The sequence below is a fragment of the Phyllobates terribilis genome, unplaced genomic scaffold, assembly GCF_046119375.1.
Source record: "Phyllobates terribilis strain yellow unplaced genomic scaffold, ASM4611937v1 Scaffold_1__5_contigs__length_1240528914, whole genome shotgun sequence".
Taxonomy (NCBI): Eukaryota; Metazoa; Chordata; class Amphibia; order Anura; family Dendrobatidae; genus Phyllobates; species Phyllobates terribilis.
The window spans coordinates 816,110,031-816,127,187 of record NW_027362761.1 but is presented as its reverse complement, the minus strand read 5'-3'; the positions used below and the strand labels follow the sequence as shown (position 1 = coordinate 816,127,187).

Sequence of the window (17,157 nt, the reverse complement as noted above, 5' to 3'; positions counted from 1 at the left end):
AGACCGCATGGATTACGCATCACTGTATATGTAGATGCGTAATCCACGCATTCTAATGTGCGGATGGTACCCGGGTGTGGAGGAGAGGAGAGTCTCATCCACACCCAGGTACCATTAAAAAATCTGTAAAAAAATAATAAAATAAAAAATAAATGTATACTTACCTTCTGTCGGCCCGCGCACCGCTCCTGCTTGCTTCCCGGCACTTTGCAGTGAGTTGAAGGACCTGCGCTGACGTCAGAGTCATGTGACGCTGACGTCGGCAGGTCTTTCAATTCAATGTTGCCGGCAAGGGAGAACGGAGTGAGCAGGACAGCGCGGGCCATCGGAGGGTAAAGTATACATTTATTTTTTATTTTTACCACTCTCTCGGGTCACACTATATAAATCCATGCCGTTTGCATGGATTTATATAGTGTGACCTAGTGGTCAAGCACTTTCCAGGTGATGCTAAAATCGCCTGGAAAGCGCTTGTCAATCCACATGCGGAAACTAATGTGGAAACGCATGTGAATCCGCATGTATTCCGCAGGAAAAACGCATGCACAATCTGCATGCGGTTTTTCTGCCAGGGAGATGCAGAAATGATGCAGAAATTTTCTGCTTCATTTCTGCATCGTGTGCACATACCCTTAGACAAATCCAGGTACTCTTAACTGATAACAAATGTCAAGTCAATGACAAATGGGCTCAATTTAACCCCCAGATTTATGAGCCACTACATGGTTACACCCTTATCAGACTGACTCTAGATCCCTAATGTCTGCCCCTCCATTGCCCTCCATCTGTAATAAAAACCTCAGTTTTATGGCTTTAGCTTATCTTAATGATACATGAGCCCATCCCCATGTACAGATGTCTTGTAACATCTTTCAAGTGTTCATTTGTAAACTTTCTGAATGAAGTGGTCTCTGTGCTCCCTAGGTCCACTACCTATAATACTTTTGTTTTTTATACCTCACATAAAATATCTGATTAAAATCATTCTATGGCTGTTGAGAGCAGATGTAGAATATCATCATAAATTCATGCTACTTCTTCTTACGCCAAGTAATAATTACAACCTGAACTACATCTCCTGTCAGACCATGCCCGCTTTCCTAATTAGTATTAAATTTTGACAATTAAAAAGTCAGAACATTTTTGTATAAATTTGGAGATCATTTTAATGCAAGTTCAAAGAGCATCTGTCGGCAGTATCAACCCTCCTATATGGACGTGCAGGTCATAAGAAGCTGAATAAAATGATACCTTGATATCTGCGATCTGATGTTTTATTCCAGAGAAATCCACATTTTACTAAATATGTAAACGAGCAGTTAAAATCTATGAGCCAGACACTGATCTTCCTAGGAATCTGCCTCTAGAGCTTATTTTAAATGAAAGGGGGAGCTACCAGTGTGGGACTTGTAGCTCAGTAGAGCAGACTGTCAGTCATTACTTGTCTCACAATGGTAATGCCCCCTTTCATTTCAAATAAGCTCTGTAGACAGATTCTCACAGAGATCTATGTCCGGCCCATAGATTTTAATAGCTGATTTACATATAAGAAAAATGTGGACTTCTCTAGAATAAAACTTCGAATCACAGATATCAAGGTATCATTTTATTCAGCGTTCTATGACCTACAAGCCCATATAGACGACTTAGGTGGTTTGATCCTAATGACAGATTCCCTTTAAACAGTCAAATTTATTGCGAAAAACTGGACTAAACACATTAATAAATATAGGCTAGAGATTTTCTATTATTTATGTGATCAAAATGCCACAAAGAAGTTCTCATTTTCAATGAAGGATGGGGGTCCATACTCTGAGACTTCCATCATTGTTGAGGGGTGCTCAGTCTTTGTTTTCAGCTGAGGAGAAGGATAAGTTGTTATTCTCCACAGTCTTTAATTAGGGTGGTAAAAATTCTTCTGTTTCTGACAGCCCTATTCATATTGTCTAACAAATGTGAAAAAAGAGGTTTTCTTTTAAGACAGCCGATGTCCAATAAGAAATCTCTTTAATTTAAAGTGGTAGGGTTTTTTTTTTTTTTTTTACAATACAAATGATTCTCTCGTCAATGTTATATTTGTTATTAATTTCTAACTACTGCAGATTCTAGCAAAAGCAATACTAACATATTCCAAATTTAATTTGCTGACCTTATATTTGTATCAGGCAGGCACGGTGTACACTTTTGGAGAAGGCTCACATGGACAGCTAGGGAACAGTTCTGTTACTTGCACTTCTGTGCCTCAGAAGATTGAAGAATATGAAGGTCAGGTTTCACAGATCGCCTGTGGAAGGTAAGACAAATCTGGAAAAAAACCTACAACAAACAGTGGATCCACAGCATGTTCTCAGCAGAGCTGCATTTTTCTGCTGCATGTGAATGGGGTTTTGTTTCGTATTATAGTATTAAGGTGGATTTAATACAAATTGAACATCAAATATACAGCGTTAGGCTGGCGTCACATATCCGATCATGGACCTCAATTTACAGAAGAGCAGTAGGTCTCCTGACTTGAACTCGACAGTCTCAAAGATATATATATGTGAAGCAGGCATAAGTGAAGTTTTTCTATAGACAATCCTATTCAATAGTATTTTTTTTGTGTTTCTAGCTATCACACACATCTATATGTTTTCTCGTCTCATCAAATTGTATCATTTGGTCCTGGGCTGCAAATGAAACCTGATAATCTTCCGTCCGAAGAGTCACTGACATTTGACATTAGCAATCTGTTCAGTTCAAAAGGTACAGTGTTTTTTGTTCAGAATTAATTGGATATGTAAAAATGTTGTGAAGTTATTAATAGATAAAGTAACACATGCTAGATCTAGTTGTACAATTTTCAATGAATGCATTAAGGTATTTTCATGAAGGTTTTCTAATGTTCTCTGTTTCCAGATCTCAAGGACATTCATTTAAAGCAGATCTTCGCTGGACACAATGTCAGCTTTGTAACCTCCACTCTTCAACCGCAGGTTTGACTTCATTTAGCATGATAAGAGTATGAGACTTTTTTGATAAGTCATTAAACATTATACTGTTACACGCACGCCGCTAGGTTCAGATAGGGCGAGATGGGTTTCATGAATTCTCTTGAATCCTGGGGGAACTGTTACTCAGGGAGACCATAGGCTGCAGCTTCTCTCAGGCACACGATAGATTCAATTGCTGACCAGACACATCTGACAAAAGTCTTTTTCAACAGTTTAACAGTGGAATTTAATCTGAAGCAAGGTCAGTGCAATTCAGGGATATTATAGCAACAATCTTCATTACAGTACAGTGTGAGTTTCTTGAGCAACCGGCTCCAGTAACAATACAGAAGTTTCTTCACAAGGCACAGTATTACAGTCTCTTCAGTAGCATAATTCAGCATAGATTAGATCTCTTAGCAGCACACTTCTATGCATACACAACCATAGGCTTTTCCTTCACAAGGACACAATAGTACACAGCATTCTTTATCCTGCATGGAGATGGAGGGGAGGAGGGTTTGATAAGGGAGATGATCCCTGTGACACAATTCCTTCCAGTCCTTATCTTCCTGCCTGATAATACTCTGCACTGTTAGTTCACAGAGTTTATTTGACCTGTGTTTAGTTTCTCTCCTGATCTGAATCCTGTTCAGTTGCCTTCTGTCAGATCCAGATAACACACCACCACCTTTCTCTTTGGCTTCAGCCAGACTACAATAACAAGTTCCCCACAAACCCCCTGGGGCTCTGCTAAAACATTTCCTGTCTCCTGTGACTGTGTTCACCCCTCTAGTTGCTGGATGCTTCTGAAGCACAATACTTCCTGTCTCCTGTGCTTGTGTTATTTGTAACAGTTGCTTGATGCTTTCGAAGCAACAGTGCTACTTCTGCATGTCACACTACACCTGAGTAAAATCCCATTTAGGTCTCATTCACACTTCCGATTTTTCAGCGTATGAGAAAAATGGACCGATTATTTTGATCAGACTTTGATCATACTCTGACCAGAGAGTGGTTCAAGTGTCATTCCTTTTTTGCTTACCTGGAAATTTATTTATTTATTTTTTTTAAAGTTTCTCCATCTTCTCTATTCTGAAAGTTTTTGAAAATCAGACTGCACTCGGATGTCTTTCGAGTGTCGTCCGTTTTTTTAAATGTAATCATTGACTTGTATTGCCTATTTTGATCCAACCCTCAGATCAAAATCAGACATATCTCTGATATTTTCCGCGTATCACTTAGTCCGAGGAAAAAATCATACATGTGCACAGCCCCACAGACTATCATAGTTATGAGTGTTTTCCGTGAAAACCACGGACAGCACTCGTGCAAGAAAATCAGACGTATGAATGAGCCCTTGGACTGACTGATTTTTCAGACCACTGATCAACAATTTGTGGCTTTCACCATCGTTCTTGAGAATTCAGTAGACTTTGTTTGACAATGTACATCCTATACCATGTATTCATCTGGATTGGATTGCTACTGTAGAACAAAAGTTAAAATTGGCGCTCCTGTTCTACAAAAAGTCTTTGTTTCTGAGCAACGATATTTTTCCTAACATACTTCTCCCCTGTCTAATTATTCACAACATTTAAAAAAACAAGCAAACAAAACAACTCGCTTCACATTCCTCTTATCCTAACAAAGTACTATGGCAAACATGTTTCTGTTCTATACAGCTCTGGCTAAAATTAAGAGACCACTGAAAAATTTTCAGTTTCTCTGATTTTTCTCTTTATAGGTATATTTTTGAGTAAAATGTACATTGTTGTTTTATTCTATAAACTACTAACAACATGTCTCCGAAATTCAAAGCTAAAAATTTTGTATTTATTTGCAGCAAATGAGAAATCGTCAAAATTTCAGACCTCAAATAATGCAAAGAAAACAAGTTCTTATTCATTTAGAAACAACAATACTCATTTTTTAACTCAGTTCAGAAATCAATATTTGGCGGAATAACCATGATTTTTAATAACAGCTTTCATGCGTCTTGGCTGCTTTCCACCAGTCTTTCACACTGCTTTTGGGTGACCTTATGCCACTCCTGGCACAAAAATGTAAGCAGTTCTTCTTTGTTTGATGGCTTGTGACTATCCATCTTCCTCTTGATTACATTCCAGAGGTTTTCCATGGGGTTCAGGTCTGGAGATTGGGCTGGCCATGACAGGGTCTTGATGTGGTGCTCCTTCATCCACACATTGATTGACCTAGCTGTGTGGCATGGGGCATTGTCCTGCTGGAAAAACAGTCCTCAGAGTTTGGGAACATTGCCTGAGCAGAAGGAAGCTAATGTTTCAGCAGCAGAAGGGAAGGAAGGGAGACACAGATCCATTACTAGTGGGTAGGCGGAGCCCCACAGGATAATTCACCTCAGATTAGAAAAAGTGACGACCGGCCCCTCCAGCTTAGGCTCCTCCTACTCCCATGTTCCTCAGTCTGAAATTTGAGGTCGCAGAGGATAGTCGCTGCTTTCGCAGCTCCTCAGAAGGTTTTCTTATTTTTATTCCGGAGACCTGGACCCCCCGTGGTCTAGAGGTCTCAGCGCTGCTGGGACCCCTGACCCTCCCCTGGCAGATCTGCGTACCCCCTAAGGAGGTCCCCGCAGAACCCTGCTGGCCCCGGGGGATACAGGGCGCTCCCTGGCGGAGACGCACACCGCTCTTGTGGGGTCCCTGTGCGCTCCGCCGTGGGGAGGGAGCAAGGGCCACGCCGCCACACATCCCTTGGGATCCCTGTGGCGCTCAGCTGGGTAAGTGCTCTTACTGAGTGCTTTCAGCGGCTGCTGCGGCAGCCGCTGTCACTGTATATGTGTTGTGTGGTGACTGCTGTTTTTTTCTGGCTTGCAGGGATTTCTCCTTTGCATGCAGCGTTTGATCCTCGGCTGGCAGGGGAGCAGGGACGGAGGATTCATGCGCTCCGTTCGTAGCTCGGCGGGGGGCGTGGCTTAGCGTCTCTCTGCTGTCGGTCTTCTTAGCTCGTGACAGGAAGTGCCTGGAAAGCGCGCGCTGGAGATGTCCCAGCCCCTTCTTCTTCCGGCCAGCGTCCATCCTCGTGCAGCGTCTCCTACTCCCTGCTCCCCGCTCTCAACACACCGAGAAGAGCAGTCTCTACGCCAGCTGGTGAGTCTCTCCTGCCTTTTAGGCAGAAAGTTCCTTCTTGGGTATTACAGCGCAGAGCACTTTCCTTATGTCCTAGGCTGACAGGGTGTGCTGTATACAGCGCTGCTACTTCCCTGCTGAGATGGCTCTGACGCACACCTCACAAAAAGGGTAGTGCGGATCAGTAGCATTAACCCCTTCTGAACGGGGTCTGGCCATCAGGCTGTTAACCCTCTCTGGAGGTGCACCTTTCTGGGATCAGAGGGTGCTTCTCTCTAGTGTGTCAGGTTAACTTTTGCTCTGCAGGCCGCTGGGGTAGCTTTTCTCCTTCTAAGGAGGAGCTTTAACCCTTCAGTGCCGGGTGATTTTTTGTGCAAGAACAGGCTGTGGTAGTGGAATTCACACATCCTTGGTCACTGTACCCATTGTAAGGTTATTACCGCCTTATCCGCGACGCTCGCAACTGTGTGGGGGCATGTCGGATGAGGGACCAGGGGGCGCAGACCTCTCTCCCGGTCCGCCTCAGGATCGGTCACGCATATCTGATACGCCGGGGTCTTCAATGGCATCAGGTTCGACGCTAGTTGGGGGTCTCAGTGATGTTAAGGTGGAGGCGCTCACTCGCTCCATTGACAGTCTGTCTGACCTCCTGGGTCATTGGGTCTCTGCTAAGTCCCAACCGACGTCTAGAAGCAAGAAGCGTCACAAGCCTGTGGCGGCGCTGTCTCCTCCACGCAGTGCGTCGGAGGCTTCAGAATCGCCGACAGACTCTTCTGGTGAGATCTCCGATTCTGATGAAGAGAATCGGCGGGGTCGCTCTGCTTCGCTTTCAGGCCGCGTGGACGCTTTTGTTGAAGCTATGCGGGAAGCGTTCCAACTGTCTGAAGAGGTGACGGGGCGCCCTGGCAAATCGGCCCGGCTGTATCAGGAGTCGCGTCGGGCTCGCTCGACGCTGCCGATGCACGACGAACTTAACAAGGCGGTGGAGAAAGAACGCCTGTGTCCGGATAAATGTTTCCAAGGGTTGCGGTTTTTTGATGCCCTGTATCCCTGTTCCACGGAAACGATCACTAATTGGGTCCCCTCTCCTGAAGTGGATGTGCCATTGTCTCAGCTGAGCAAATCCTCTTTGCTTCCTGTTAAAGGGAAGGCGAGTCTTCAGGACCCGCTGGACAGAAGGACGGAGTTAGCGGCAAAGTCCATCTACGAGGCCGCGGGTCACGGATTCCGAGCGGCCTTGGGGGCCATGTGGGCTGGTGAGGCTTCGCTGCGGTGGTAGGATCAGCTGCGGACGGCATGGCAAGATGGAACTCCGCTGTCTGAAGTGGAAAGGCTCTTCCAGCTCTTGGAAGAGGCGGCCCGATATGGCAGGGACGCAGTGCTGGATACTACCTCGGCCTTCTATTCATGGTGTTCTGGATCGTCAAGGAACCCGAGGGTTTTTTCCATTCCCAACTTCTTGGCTTTTCTGCAATGTGGTTTGGCCAAGGGTCTGGCGGTTGGTACCTTGCGGGGTCAGGTATCTGCACTATCCGTGCTTTTTCGGAAAGCTATTGTCTCGCGCAGGGATGTGCTTTCGTTTTTTCGCTGGATTGCACGTCAGTTCCCGCACCGGAGGGCGTTTGTGGCTCCTTGGCGGCTCAATCTAGTCTTGGAGGCTCTTCAGCACGGGCCGTTTGAGCCTATGGATTCAGCTGCGCTTTAATTGCTTTCTTGGAAGGTGGCCTTCCTGGTGGCGGTCACCTCTTTGAGAAGGGTTTCTGAGTTGGCGGCACTGTCTTGCTCGCCCCCTTTTCTGGAGTTCCACTCTGATCGCGTGGTGCTTCGTACCCGTTGCGATTTTCTGCCCAAAGTGGTGTCGCGTTTCCACGTCAATCAGGACATCGTGTTGCCCTCTCTCTGTCCGAAACCAAGGAATCCAAAGGAACGGGCCTTGCACTCGTTGGATTTGGTGCGGGCTTTGAAGTTCTATCTTACCATCACGCAAGGGTTTCGGAAGTCGGACTCTCTTTTTGTGATTCCTGCTGGTCGTCGGCGTGGTCAGCTGGCTTCCAAGGACACTATAGCTCGGTGGATACGTTCGGCTATCCTGGAGGCGTACCTCAAGGGCGAGCTTTGTCCGGTTAAGGTTTGAGCTCATTCCACGAGAGCGGTTGGTTCGTCGTGGGCTGTTCGTCAGGGGGCCTCGGCAGCGCAGCTCTGCCGGGCAGCTACATGGCGTTCCGTCCACACTTTTACTAAATTTTATAAAGTGAACGTGAGTGCTTCCGCCGATGCGGCCTTGGGACGCAGGGTCCTGCAGGCGGCGGTGGTTTAGGTTATATCTTTATCTAGTTTTGGCGCTTGTTGCGCGCTTGCCTAAGTTGTTGGGGTGTTGGCGATTCTGCCACTGTTTCCCACCCTTGAGTTCTGGACTGCTTTGGGACGTCCCGCTAGTAATGGATCTGTGTCTCCCTTCCTTCCCTTCTGCTGCTGAAAGACGGATTTTGGTAAGACCTTACCTGTAAAATCCTTTTCAGCGAAGGAAGGGAGACACGGCACCCTCCCAGGGAAGTGTATTATTGTTTTCCAGATGCGGCGCGACTCCTCTCTGATGGCGGTCATCGGGACTGGGGTCGGCGCGCTAGGGCTCTGTTCCAGCATTGCCAGCTCATCGCAGTTGTCAGGTCCAGTGAGTAGTGCCTGGGACTGTGTGTTCTTTCTGTTATATGCATAACCTGTTCTCTCGCATTTCTGATTTCTCAGAAGGGGTTGTGTTGTTCCGCTGGTGTTGTCTGCTCTTCCTTAGCTTGTGTACGGACTGAGGAACATGGGAATAGGAGGAGCCTAAGCTGGAGGGGCCGGTCGTCACTTTTTATAAATCTGAGGTGAACTATCCTGTGGGGCTCCGCCTACCCACTAGTAATGGATCTGTGTCTCCCTTCCTTCCTTCGCTGAAAAGGATTTTACAGGTAAGGTCTTACCAAAATCCGTCTTTTTCAAGGATAACCTTATATGCGGCTTGATTCATACGTCCTTCGCAAAGATTAACCTGCCCAATTCCAGCCTTGCTGTAGCATCCTCAGATCATTACCGATCCTTCACCAAATTTTACAATGGGTGCAAGACACTGTGGCTTATATGCCTCTCCAGGTCTCCGTCTAACCATTAGATGACCAGGTGTTGGGCAAAGCTGAAAATTAGACTCATCAGAGAAGATTACCTTACTCCAGTCCTCTATGGTCCAATCCTTATGGCCTTTGGCAAACTTCAGCTTGGCTTTCCTTTGCTTCTCATTGATGAAAGGCTTTTTTCTAGCTTTACATGACTTGAGGCCTGCCTCTGGGAGCCTGTTACGAACTGTTCTTGCCGTGCATTTCACCCCAGCTGCCATTTGCCATTTCTTTTGTAGGTCACTTGATGTCATTCTGCAGTTGCTAAGTGACATTCAAATAAGATGTTGGTCATCCCGGTCAGTGGAGAGTCGCTTTCGCCCTCTGCCGGTCTGTAGCTTTGTTGTCCCCAATGTCTGCGGCTTGACCTTGTTGTAATGGACTGCCGTCTCCGAAATTTTAAGGATGGAGGCAATATGACGCTCACTGTATCCCTCTGCTAGTAAAGCCAGAATTGAGCCCTTCTTTTCCACACTCAAGACTTTTCTTTTTCTTTGGCATGGTTAAGTTATTTTTTTCATTCAAATTACTTTTGAGCTATTCCTAGCACTTGTTTTGCCATCCAGCTTGTCCTATTGCAAGAGGATTGTGAAGACCACAGCAGTGGTTTTTATACTTTCCCTCGTTACATAAGATTTGGTTCAGGTGATCAGCTAATCAGAAGCAAATTAAGTAGAATGAGGTGGACTTTGGTTGGAATTCAACTGACACTGGAATGGAATGGCTGTCACACATGTAGAGATGGTGATTTTTAGAAAACTGTGGAGTGGTCTCTTAATTTTTGCTAGAGCTGTATATCCCCAATACATAATAGCTACAGAATGTCACCATCTTACAAGATGAAACTCATACTTCCAACACACTTTCCTTTTAATTGCTCTTGGTAGTGACAGAAATTGTATGGGTATCACACCAAAAACACTTACGTACATGATCCATTCACCCTAGACTTCAACTAATAAACACGGCATAATCCAGTAGTACGGCTTGTACACATATGTGTGTGTTTTCTGCGGGGAAAATATTTTTGAAGCTGCGAAGAGTAAGGGATCATTGAGACGTTAGTGATTTTCTCATACAAGATATCCGGTTAGAGTTTCAGCCGACTTTTTTTTATCAGAGTTTCATCAGAGTGTGGTCAGTGTGTCAGTTTTTACTATCACAGTTTGTTCCGAGTTTCATCAGTTTTTATCGGTTGAGAAACCAAAAAGTAGAATTTTCTCTATCTTTTCCAATCTAGCAGTCCTTGCATAAAGAACAGCACTTTGATTTCCGATGGTCCAGTTTTTTCACAGACCCATAGACTTACATTACCAATGTTGATCTGACACTCGGATCAGTATCGAACATGTTTCCGCGATTTTATGCAGATCACAAGATTGATCCGAGATTGACAGCGGCATTTAACATGTTAACAGCTGCGGGTGGATCGCGATTCCACCCGCGGCTGTTAGGGGCACATGTCAGCTAATCAGATCAGCTGTCATGTGCTGGCAAAGACTCGGGCTCAGCGCTGGAGCCCGCATCAAAGGGGGAGACACGGCATGCGGCGTATATCTACGTCATGAAGGCGTTAATGTTTGTAAGTTATATGGTATGCTTCCCAGTGCCTATTATTATATGTCCTTGTGAACAATCCCAAATGAGATATATAAGTTACACTAAAAAAGCACTTACATCTTGTGATGAGGAGAAGAGAGAGTTTCTATATGACCCTGGCACCCCAATGCGCATTTTGCCCTAGTTTCGTCAAGTGTCGTGTCTTTTTTTAAAGTGAACCTGCCATGTCAGATAACACTATTAACTTGCAGATCTAGGGTCAGTCTACAAGTTAATAGCATTAGAAAGATTGTCAGCCAAATTACTGAAAGTCCGGCAAACGGGAGAAATTGAACTTTATTCCTCACTGCAGCCGCCGGCTGTCTTTCATAGAGGTGTGCCCCAAGCACATGCTTGTTCTCTTGCAGAAATATGAGAGGTAATGATAAATATAAATAGTTCGCCTTGAACATACAGTGGGTACGGAAAGTATTCAGACTCCTTTAAATTTTTCACTCTTTGACTGAAAAAAAACAAAACAGAAATGTAGAAATTTTTGCAAATTTATTAAAAAAGAAAAACTGAAATATCACATGATCATAAGTATTCAGACCCTTTGCTCAGACACTCATATTTAAGTCACATGCTGTCCATTTCCTTGTGATCCTCCTTGAGATGGTTCTACTCCTCCATTTGAGTCCAGCTGTGTTTAATTAAACTGATAGGACTTGATTTGGAAAGTCTCACACTCTTGTCTGTATAACACCTCACAGCTCACAGTGCATGTCAGCCTAAATGAGAATCTTGAGCTCAAAGGAACTTCCCAAGGAGCTCAGAGACAGAATTGTGGCAAGGCACAGATCTGGCCAAGGTTACAAAAGATTTCTGCAGTACTCAAGGTTCCTAAGAGCACAGTGGCCTCCATAATCCTTATATGGAAGACGTTTGGGACCACCAGAAGTCTTCCTAGACCTGGCCTTCCAGCCAAACTGAGCAATCGTGGGAGAAGAGCCTTGGTGAGAGAGGTAAAGAAGAACCCCAAGATCACTGTGGCTGAGCTCCAGAGATGCAGTAGGGAGATGGGAGAAAGTTCCACAAAGTCAACTGTCACTGCAGCCCTCCTCCAGTCTGGCCTTTATGGCAGAGTGGTCCGACGGAAGCCTCTCCTCAGTGCAACACATATGAAAGCTTGCATAGTTTGCTCAAAAACACATGAAGGACTCCCAGACTATGAGAAATAAGATTCTCTGGTCTGATGAGACGAAGATAGAAATTTTTGGTGATAATTCTAAGTGGTATGTGTTCAGAAAACCAAGCACTGCTCATCACCTGCCCATTACAATCCCAACAGTGAAACATGGTAGTGGCAGCATCATTCTATGGGGGTGTTTTTCAGCTGCAGGGACAGGACGACTGGTTGCAATTGAAGGAAACATGAATGCAGCCAAGTATAGAGATATCCTGGATGAAAACCTCTTACAGAGGGCTCTGGACCTCAGACTTGGCCGAAGGTTCACCTTCCAACAAGACAATGACCCGAAGCACACAGCTAAAATAACAAAGGAGTGGCTTCAGAACAACTCTGTGACCATTCTTGACTAGCCTAGCCAGAGCCCTGACCTAAACCCAATTGAGCATCTCTGGAGAGACCTGAAACTGGCTGTCCACCAACGTTCACCATCCAACCTGACGAAACTGGAGAGGATCTGCAAGGAACAATGGCAGAGGATCCCCAAATCCAGGTGTGAAAAACTTGTTGCATCATTCCCAAAAAGACTCATGGCTATACTAGCTCAAAAGGGTGCTTCTACTCAATACTGAGCAAAGGGTCTGAATACTTATGATCACGTGATATTTCAGTTTTTCTTTTTTAATACATTTTCAAAAATTTCTAAATTGTTTTTGTTCAGTCAAGATGGGGTACAGAGTGTATATTAATGAGAAAAAAATGAACTTTTTAGAATTTACCAAATGGCTGCAATGAAACAGAGTGAAAAATGTAAAGGGGTCTGAATACTTCCCGTACCCACTGTATCTACCAGACAAAAAGATATCCCTTTGATATGGAAACAAGTATTACCTTTGCCAAGTGCACTTGCTAGATTTAGCAGAACAGGTTTTGTCATTTTGAAATTGTGATTAAGAAAAGTTTACCGCGTCAGGTGAAGACTGGAACTTCAGCAAAAACTTTCCAAAGGCATCTTGTTTTTGCAGGATAATCTGCCATATTCTCATAATTTGGCCCCATCTCATTATTATCTCTTGCCAAAACTCAAAAGATCATTAAAGGGATGAAAATTTACGACAAATTGTATGATGGGATGGTAATGGTAATGGATGCTGTGGACTTGTGGTTTGCAGAACAGGATAACAATTCTTTTCTAAAGGGGTAATAACTTTTTGATCCATGCATTAGATGTATAGAGTTGTAAGATTAGATGGTGACATCCAGGACAAGCTGTAGCAAAATCTGCATGCAGCAGGAACAGTTCAAGGAACTTTGTTGATAGTTTATCAACAAAGTAAAAATGCAGATTGCGATGACTGTATTTGTGACTAATGCTGCATTAACACATCTATGTGACATGTCTTGAGTGTGGTCTGATTTTTTTTATCAGACAGCACTCTCTCAGAGTAGAATGGATATATTCAGACATCCAACATCCATTAAAATTATGGATCTGAGGGCTCACTCACACAAGCTCATACGTCGGACGAGTGCTATGTAATGTTTTATTGGATAGAATTCGGACCGATGTTATTCTATGGGATAGTGCCGATCAGCTTTTTTTTAGCATACGGATTCGTATTTTAGTATGCTGTGAGTTGCTCCGCTATTAGGATGACCTGCACCCATTCCACTATGGAATGGGTGCGTGAAAATCATCAGACTGCACTAGGATGATATTCCGCTGACTCAGACAATGAAGAAGATGGAGAAATTTTGTTCTCTATCTTTTCCTGACAGTTTACTAGGATGAGAGCATTGGATGACACTAAGCTGACACTCTGATCAGAGTTTGATCTGAGTGGCATTAACATAATCTCTCGCATATGAGAATCTACTCTCCTGTGACCCTGAAAGTGAGATCAGTGCGACTCAGAACATGCCCTATTCTGATCCGATTTTGCGAAAAATAATTGCCTATTAAAGTCTATGGGGATCCGTGAGACACAGATACAAATCGGGAGGCTTTTGTCTTCTGTTTTGCATCAATGTCTCATAAATCTGATGCTCATTGATAATTCTGAATAAAAACACGTGACCTTCCAGGGGTCTTTTTATTGGCTTGGAAGCAAGCACACGTCTTCAGTGAAAAAATACAGAACAGTAACAAATGGAAGCAACTCGGATGAAACCTGAGAAAAAAAATCAGTTGGATTGTAAGGGTACGTTCTCATAATGAGCTTTGATGTGTTTTTGACCCTGAATTTTCACTGTCTTACATTATTTTAATAAAGTTTTGTCAAAGCCAAACACAGGAAGTATCGAAAACAAAGCAGCTTTATTAAAAATATGAGTCAAAAACGCAATAAAAATACATGATAAAAAAACGCACACAAAAACGCAATAAAAGCCCACAAGTATCCTAGTTTAAATAACAGGTGCAGAAATGGTGCAGAAATTCTGCAGCGACAAAAAATCAGCAAAAACTGAACGTGGGAACGTAGCCTGACACTCACATGGATGTGTGAATGCAGCCTTATTCTCAGGACTTGATTTAGGCCTTCTTTCTCCAAGAAGAATAATATTGCTTCCTTTTGCATTATTCATTTATGTACAGTTATTAACAAAATGCTTCTGTTTTGTCTTGTAGACTCATACTATTACTCTGATAGCTGATAACTTACAAAAGATTTGCCGACTAGATGGGACTGTGATAAAGAACTGGATAGATACAAAATCTGGAAATCCAAAGCGGCAGGATGCAAAAAGGTTTTTAATGAATAGTTTTATTATATGGGCCATTGTTTCATGTAACAAGGAAAACATAAAGTATAATTTATTTTTAGAGTAAGATGCAGCAGTCAACTACATACGGTCCATTACTTTTGGGTTTCATGCATGATTTGTGAAACCACAGAAAAGTTACACAGAGGCAAAGCCTTTAATAGTATACTCACGCATTGATAAAATGGTGTATTAACAGCAGAGGTGTGACCTAAATGTTCTCATCAGTAACAGAAACACCCATTTTATATAAATTACAGTTGTTTTCCTCTATTAGGCTGTGTGCCCACTATGCGTTTTTTAAGCGTTTCCACAGCGGCAATTCCGCTGCAGAAACGCTTAAAAAGCGCTTGTTAGAAGGTCTGCAATGTTCCCCAATGATGATCCGCATGTGCTGTGCACATGCTGCGGAAATTTCCGCTGCGGATTATCATTGCGGAAAAAAACGCAGCACTACCAATTATTTTGCGGAATCGCTGAGTTTTCGCCGCCATTGACTTGCATTGAATCGCATAATATCTGCATCACTACATGTGCACATGCGGATATCATGTGGTTCAGTGTGCGGATGATACCCGGGTTTGAAGAAGAGGAGACTCTCCTCCGGACCCAGGTACCATAGAAATGGTAAAGAAAAAAAAAAAAAAGAATAAAATAAAAAATATACATTATACTCACGTTCTGATGGCCCCCAGTGTCCTTATCCAATCCGTCCTGGCTTCCCGGCAGCTCGCAATGGTCTCAAAGGACCTGCCATGACTTAATTTAGTCATGTGACGGGTCACGCGACCACTGACGTCGGCGGTCGCGTGACCCGTCACATGACTAAATGACGTCATGGCAGGTCCTTTTAGACCACTGTGAGACACGGGGGCCATCAGAAGGTAAGTATAATAAGTATAACTAGTGTGACCAAGTTGTCAAGCACTTTCCAAGTGATGCTAAAATCGCTTGGAAAGCGCTTGACAACCCACATGCGGAAATGCATGTGAAAAATGCTTCACTTACACTTGTTCCTGGCAGGAAAAAACGCATGTACAATCCGCATGTATAATCCGCATGCGTTTTTTTCTGCCAGGGAGATGCAGAAACGCTCAGGAAAAATCCGGAGCATTTCTGCATCGTGGGCACATAGCCTAAGGTACAGCGACCTTTTATGCCTGTTTAGGCACTATAGATCTGGTTCTACTGCACCCTTTATACCTATTATTAGGCCACGGCTCCACTATCAGTATTTGGTCAGTATTTTTTCTCAGGAGTGGGTGTTAAATGCAGAATTGGTGTCTTGTTTCTATTATACCTTTTCTCTGATTGTTCCTCACCTGGTTTTAGCTCCCACTCCTGAGAAAAAATACTGACCGAATACTGATAGTGAGGCCGTGGCCTTAGGAGAAGTCCTGGAAGATTTTGGAGTGGCCGTCAGTCTCTTGCCTTGAACTTCATAAAAAAATCTTTGACCTGATTTGTAGAAGAGGGTGGCAGCATGGAAACCAAAGATTATTAGTAAACTGGAGGCCACTGCTTATGAAGAATGGGCCAAGATTCCTCAGGAATGGTGCCAGAAGCTGGTGTCTGGTTATGCAAAAAGTTTTAAGCAGGTCATAGCAATCAAAGGGTGCTCTACAGACTACTACTTTTCATAGAGAGGTTGAATAATTCTGAGGCTGCAGTAGTTAGATTTGGAGAAACCACTTGTTATATTATTTGTGTTAAGTTATTGTAAAATGTTCTTGTTTCATTGGTTTATTACAAACAGCAGGAAGTTTGGAACTTTTGTTAAAGGGGTTGTCCGGTCCACACCTATAAGTCTGTAGTCACTCTGAGTAAGTGCAGACTTATGAATCCCCCCAGCGTATGCACTGTGCGCTGCAGGGATTCGCCGGTTTCAGACGCGGGACCGGAGGATATTTATGAGTTATACATACTCCCGACCAGTGGGCGCAGCCTTGCTCCATACACTTGTATTGAGTAACACACGGCAGGCCACTGGGTGGGGCCGACTGGAGGGCGTGGCCTTGCTCCATACACTTGTATTGAGTGACACGGCAGGCCACTAGGTGTGCCCGACTAGAGGGCGTTGCCTCGCTCCATACAAGTGTATGGAATCAAGGCCGCTCCCACTGGTTGGGAGCATGTATAACACATACATATCCTCTGGTCCTGGATTTGAAAGCGGCGAATCTCCGCAGTGCACATTGTCTGCGCTGGGGGAATTCATGAGTCTTGCAGTCACACAGAGTGACTGCAGACTTATCGATTTGGACAAGACAACCCCATTAATAAACTTAATTAGTGAACAGACATAGTCAGAACTGCACTTTGTATAAATCTGAGATCATACCCCAGGGGTAGACACAGACTGAAGAGGACGCCAGAGCAAAAAACAGTACATTGGCCCTTTTATGTGTCTGTGACAGAAGCGGTTTGCTGCTTTG

The 17,157-nt window shown here is 44.0% G+C and overlaps 1 protein-coding gene across 1 annotated transcript in view; it reads left to right on the top strand.

Moving 5' to 3' along the window:
- LOC141152852 (probable E3 ubiquitin-protein ligase HERC6) overlaps window positions 1-17,157 on the top strand; it is a 70,641-nt gene that overhangs the window by 11,028 nt on the left and 42,456 nt on the right. The window contains exons 6-9 of the mRNA XM_073637502.1: window positions 2,166-2,293; window positions 2,612-2,745; window positions 2,899-2,975; window positions 14,589-14,707. Of these exons, the coding sequence (XP_073493603.1) occupies window positions 2,166-2,293; window positions 2,612-2,745; window positions 2,899-2,975; window positions 14,589-14,707 (458 nt within the window). The remainder of the gene's footprint in view (window positions 1-2,165; window positions 2,294-2,611; window positions 2,746-2,898; window positions 2,976-14,588; window positions 14,708-17,157) is intronic.